Below are 6542 nucleotides of genomic sequence, written 5' to 3'. Positions count from 1 at the left end.
AAATTGGGTACTGAAAATCGACTCTCTGAACTTCGTGACGGAATGGCAGGACGGACCGTCACAGGCGTGACGGACCGTCACAGAGCCTTCAGTGAAAATCCATTCTCTGAACCTTGCGACGACCTGCAGGACGGACCATCGCAGGCGCGATGGGCCGTCACAGGTTGCGTAATCCCAGTTGAAGTCAGAATTCTGGTTAAGTTTTAAAGGGGCGTTTTGGACTTTTCCTGCTATAATTATATATTTCGTGGGTTTATATTAATAACTCAATTTCTTGGGGGATAAAAGAGGTAACCTTAAGTTAATTAGTGGGTCATTATTGCCACCTTTTATTCTTAATTATATACTAATTAGGGTAAAAGAAAGAGGGTTTGAATAAAGAAAATAGAAAGAACAAGAAGAGAGAGAGAGGGTCGATCGAGAAGGGGAAACACAAAGCTTTGGAAAAAATTTGCTTGCTTGATCACTAATCTTCGATGGAGGTAGGTTATGGTTTTCATACTATTCGTAGTAAACTCTTAATAGCGAATGATATGTATTGATAGTATTGTAAACCCAACTATGTGCTTAATTGTATGCTTGCATGAACGTGATTATATAATTGTGATTATATTAAGCATGATGAAGCTATTGAATCCCAAATCTTGATAAAAACCTAATCTCTTGTTAATGACGATGCCTTGGTAAGGGAGGAGGCTTGATGAACTAAAGTAATGAGGTTGATGATGTCTTGGTATAAAAGAAGGCTTGATGAATTGATAGAATGAGATTAGGGGATCGGGTGTCACGAACCGACATGTAGATTTAGGGGATCGGGTGTCACGAACCGACACGTAGATTTAGGGGATCGGGTGTCACGAACCGACACGTAGATTTAGGGGATCGGAGTGTCACGTACCGACACAAGAGGATTAATGAATATGAGGGAGCGGAGTGTCACGTACCGACACAAGAGAACTAAAGATAATGAATCTTGAAAGATGTTAATATACTCAATCTAATGAACATAATTCCCAAATGAGTATGGTATTGAGGCTTGAGTCCTCATGCGTGAACTTGATGGTAATTGTTAATGATATAGTACTTGTTGTTGCTACATGTTGAGTATCATAGTTGATTTTATGATATTACTTGGTATATACTGTTTTCTATTTCGAGTTGGCCGATGATATCTACTCAGTACCCGTGTTTTGTACTGACCCCTACTTTTATGTTTTCTTCTTGTTTATTTGTGGAGTGCAGCAAACGTGCCATCGTCTTCGACTCAACAGTAATTCAAGCCAGTCTTACTACATCGGAAATTCAGGGTGAGCTAATGCTTCTAGCTTGGACTGGATCTTCTTCTTCAAGTCTTGATGCCTTGAAATTCCGGCATGGACTAGCTTCTTATGTATTTTTAGCTTTTAGAATACTCTTAGTTTAGTCATTTGATCGTAGATGTTCTTGTGGTGATGAATTCCAGATTTTAGGGATAATAATAGTTATTGATTTTATTAATGAGTTAAGTCTTCCGTATTACTTTCTGTTGATATTACATTGAAATGTTAAGGTTTAGATTGGTTGGTTCGCTCACATAGGAGGGTAAGTGTGGGTGCCAGTCGCGGCCCGGTTTTGGGTCGTGACAATATATATATATATATATATATATATATATATATATATATATATATATATATACTAATAAAATACAAAAACTCTATCGAAAATCTCTTTAAAATTGTTACTTGTAGTAACTATGTAAGACAAGAAAAACTATATAACTTGCACATTAATTACTTTAGAGGGTTATCCACATGAAAGGTTTTGAAGTCATGAATATTATTAATTAACAATTAACAATTAAAAATAAAAGTTACATATATAAAAAAATGTTAACTATGCAAAATAATACTATTAAGTAATTATTTGAAGAGGAAATTTTGAAAATACATTTTACAATATCCACTGGTGAAGAAAAATAAAAAACATGCTAAATAATTTAGAGAAAAGATAAATGTGATCGGAGGTGATAGAAATGTACCACATCATCTTATTTATTTCTAACATTCTAACTTTATATGTAAATAGATATATTGGTTGTAAGTAAATAATAAAGAGAAAATAACTTAAATTTTTTTTAAAAAAATTGTTATTCTAAAATTATAATCAGAAGAAGGTAAAAAAAAAGTAAAAGAAAGTGGAAAATTAATCTATTAGAATTGAAAATTAGAAAGATGTGAGTTATGAATGATTATTATTTACTCCTAATAAAGTAGTATGTGAAAAGTTTTTGTTGTAAATGTTTCTCTATTAATAAAAATTATTTTTAATTAATTTAGTAAATTACTTTTACTTAAAATTAATCAATTTAAATAAGAAAAAAGGTCAATAAAGAGAAGATAAATGTCACATCACTTTTTTTATGTATCTCATTTTCAATAATAAAGAGAAGTTAAATAAATTACATTTTTTAGTTTTAATATAATTAATGTGACTAAGGGGAATTTTTTCTTCATTCTTTTCATTAACTAATTTATTTATTCATTAAATTTTTTAAAAGTACTAAAAGATTATTAATTTATTTTTTGTTTAGTCTATGACTATTTTTTAATATGATAAACTACATCATAAATATTTTTAGGGACATCAATATGCAATAGCTATAAGAAATGTATCATGTGCAATATTATATTTTTCAACTGTGACAAAAATTGAAATATTAATTAGAACTTGACGAAAAAATTACATAAAAATAAAACTATATAACTTTTCATCTTCATTCATAATAATAATAATAATAATAATAATAATAATAATAATAATAATAATAATAATAATAATAATCACAATAATAATAATAATAATAATTAGAAAAGCAAAGTAAAATGAAGAAAGTAATGTTAATTGAGCTTTCTAATGTGTTGATTAGTAGAGTTTCATAATTTAATTTTTGTTGAATAATATGAAATTATATATCTAATAAAAAAATATAATCAAAACAATACATGAATGAATTAATCTTCAAAATACTTGGAAATCATTCAAACTTTTTTACTAATATGACCATCTGATGAAATTTTGAAATAATTATGATTCCTTCTTCATTTTCATAAACTTGTACCAAACTAATGCAAACATCAATTTGATGAATCTTGAAGAATATATCTATGATCTTTATCAATATGAAGATCATATGATGAACTTATTAAGTACATGATTCATGAAAAAAGATGAAGAAAAAAAATGTAAAAGAGGAAAAAACTATACTAATAAAAAGGAAGAATGAGAAAATGAGAATGATCATTGAACATAGATAGTTGTTATTTATAGTTTGTGTAAACCATAAGAATATTTAAAAATAAGTTGAAGAGACATATTATTTAAGTAGGAAATGTAAATAGATGGGGGTTTTGTTGTAACTTATTAGGTATAATTAGAATAATAACTATGAATGAATTTTTTAATTAATTAATAAATTCTTTAATGAAAAGAAATGAAAAAAATAAAAAGGAGGAATGAATTTAAGGGTTCAGTTGATAAAGTCACAAGTACAAGGGTCCAACTTACAAATGGAGTCAAGTACAAGGGTCTTTCGGGTCATTCCGCCTAGAAAATCTAGAGATAATTTACCTTTTGTATCTATTTTACTCTTACTTTTAAATATTGCTTATCATCTAACACATTCTATTAAATTTAATAAAGACAAAAGATAATAAAATATTATTACCCCTATTATTTATTATTTCTTAAATGGCATGTCAAATCAATAATTGGCAACTGTTATTAAACGAATGGAGTAATAACAACAATTATATAATATAATTTCATAATGTGAAATCTGAAAAGGGGTAAAACGTACGCAGACATTATCCTACCCCAGAAATAAAGAGGGTAAAATGCTTAAATGCAATATTTATACATATTTTGTAATGGAAAATAATAATTAATTAGTACTTCATCTGTCCCTATTTAGTTGTCCACTTTAGAAATGACACACATATTAATATATCCATATTTAACACAGTGAAATTATAATTTTACCCTTATTAATTATGATTTAAAAATGATGAATTAAAACTTGGAGATTTTCAAGAAGTTTAAATGAGGGTATAATAGGAAACGAAAAATTGTCCTTTTTAATTTATCGAAATGGACATATAAATAGGGACAAATAAAAGAGGAAATATGGACAAATAAATAGGGATAGACATAGTATTAATTAAAGTTAAATTTAGTTACAGTTTTCATCTAAAACATTTTTCAAATCATTAGATTTGATAAAGACAAGAGATAATAAAGCATTATTACCTCATTATTTATTATTTCTAAACGAGCGAGTCAAGTCAATAATGAATAATTATGGTAAAAACACATAGAATGACCATAGTTTAAAAAGGGTAAACTAACAAAGACATTACCCTACCCCAAAAATAAAGAGGGTAAAATGCTTAAATGCAATATTTATACATATTTTAAAATGGCAAATAATAATCCATTAGTATTAAATAGAGTTAGACTTAGTATGGTCAAAGTGAGCAATTATTTTCCATTTGAACAAATGGTCACACTCCACCGGCACTAACCGGTCAGCCTCGATCTCCTATCCTAGGTGTAAAATATAGTAAAATCCCAATTCCACCCCCATATATGGGACCAAAAATTTCCTCCCAAAATAAATAAAAAAAACAAAATAGGTGTCTTCACACTTGAAACCCAAAGCACAAAAGCCTATACAAAAAAGTCTATAAACTTTCTCTCACTACCTTTTGTTCTAGTGTAACAACACAAGTAGCTCCAGTTTTGTGCAAAAATGAAGAAGAATCTCTTCTTCTGATCGAGTCCTTTTGTTAGTCGCCTAACGAAAAGAAGAAGCTTAAATCAATAGAAACAACGATGAGTGCTTTTTTTCCTGATGAGAGCAGTAGTTTTTTCTTTGATTTTCCTTTATATGAAACCGAAAATGTTTCTTCTTCTCCAATGAGGTTGATTGAATCCATGTTTACTTCTCCTGATGATCCAATTACTGATTCTTCTTCTTTATTCGATTTGCTTCAGCCTCCACCATTTCCTCCTCCACCTCCTCCACCTCCACCACCACCACCACCACCACCAGCCGATGTACCTTTGTTGAATCCTTCTCCGATTGCTAATACTTCTGCTAATTCCTCTGAATTATCTTCATCGTCAACTGATGTTGCAGCTAATGATGATTTTCTACAGATGATTGAAATGGTAGAGGAACAACTTGAGAATGATGAGGACAAGATCGAGGATAACATACAGTGAGCGTTTTAATTAATTTTGCACCGTCTTTACAGAAAAAGACAGTTTTTTTTTCTTTATATATATATATATATATATATATATATTTTAAAATAAAAGTTTTTTTTTTCTTCTTATGTATCAAAATCCAGGATGATTTTTGGTTATGGTTTAATTTTGCAAATAAAATTAACAAGGATATATACTGTTCAATTAATTAGGTTAATTCCGAAAAAGAAGAAGGCAAGAAAGGAAAGAGCTCCCAGATTTGCTTTCATGACTAAAACTGAAATTGATCATTTGGATGATGGTTTTAGATGGAGAAAGTATGGACAAAAAGCTGTGAAAAACAGTCCATTTCCCAGGTATGAATGAATGTATATTCACACAAACACGCAAATTCTTTCTTAATTTTAATTATCTACCTACTATTAATCTTTATTACTAATTTATTCTCATCCACCGCTTTTTTTATATTATAACGGAATGTTTTTTTTTTTTTTGTTTTTTTAACTTTTTAATTTTATATTTTTATAATACTAGTCAAACAATTTGGTTTTGTTGTTGAATAATGAAGGAGTTACTTTCGTTGCACTATTGCAACGTGTGGTGTGAAGAAGAGAGTGGAGAGGTCTTCTGCAGATCCATCAACTGTTATTACAACTTATGAAGGTGTTCACACACATCCATGCCCCATTACGCCACGTAGCAGCATTGGCTTTTATCGAGACACCATTGACTATAGTGGTGGTGGCTCCATTGGTGTTGGTGTTGGTGTTGGTCTTGGTGGTGTTGCTAGTAGTTCGTCTTTGTTTTTACCAGAATTCAATTATCAAGCTCAACAACAACAACCATCGACCTACTTTCAGGCACCAGCATTACCACCTATAAACAGTTTTACTACTAATTCAGCCCAAGGAGGAATGTTATTGCCATCAACTTCATCGTCTTTTGGTAGAGATGATGGACTTCTGCAGGATATGGTGATATCCCAAATGATGCCAAAACCAAATCAGTAGGACAGAATGCATGAGATCATTATCAATTGGTATGTTTAGTTTATTTAACTGATAATGAATCTTAATTTAGATAACAATAGAATCCTGCACAAACAAGTATTACAAACTTTTTATTTCCCCTAATTAGTTAATGTTGTACAATGACTATAATTAGCTTGTCACTATTAACTTCAATTTTGGTTTAATGGGGTAATTAGCTAGCTAACTAGCTTTTGCATGTATAATATATAATAGCAGGATGCTTTCAGTACTTGTTAATTACTAATATTTCGTAGTTTTGAA

At 29.8% G+C, this 6542-nt stretch overlaps 1 protein-coding gene across 1 annotated transcript; it reads left to right on the top strand.

The window, feature by feature from the left end:
* Window positions 1-4653: 4653 nt before the first annotated feature.
* LOC101253121 (probable WRKY transcription factor 48) lies at window positions 4654-6542 on the top strand. Its single transcript, XM_004229040.5, has 3 exons — window positions 4654-5261; window positions 5463-5606; window positions 5819-6542. The coding sequence occupies exons 1-3, from the start codon at window positions 4873-4875 to the stop codon at window positions 6258-6260; spliced, it is 975 nt and encodes a 324-aa protein (XP_004229088.1). The 5' UTR covers window positions 4654-4872; the 3' UTR covers window positions 6261-6542.

The sequence above is a fragment of the Solanum lycopersicum genome, chromosome 1 (genome assembly GCF_036512215.1).
Source record: "Solanum lycopersicum chromosome 1, SLM_r2.1".
In the NCBI taxonomy this organism is placed as follows: Eukaryota; Viridiplantae; Streptophyta; class Magnoliopsida; order Solanales; family Solanaceae; genus Solanum; species Solanum lycopersicum.
This window is presented reverse-complemented; position numbering and strand designations above follow the sequence as displayed.

Coding starts and splice junctions, on each gene's coding strand:
- LOC101253121 (XM_004229040.5), top strand. CDS start 4,873: ATGAGTGCTTTTTTTCCTGATGAGAGCAGTAGTTTTTTCTTTGATTTT. Junction 5,262..5,462: donor AAGATCGAGGATAACATACA/GTGAGCGTTTTA, acceptor TCAATTAATTAG/GTTAATTCCGAAAAAGAAGA. Junction 5,607..5,818: donor AAAAACAGTCCATTTCCCAG/GTATGAATGAAT, acceptor TGAATAATGAAG/GAGTTACTTTCGTTGCACTA.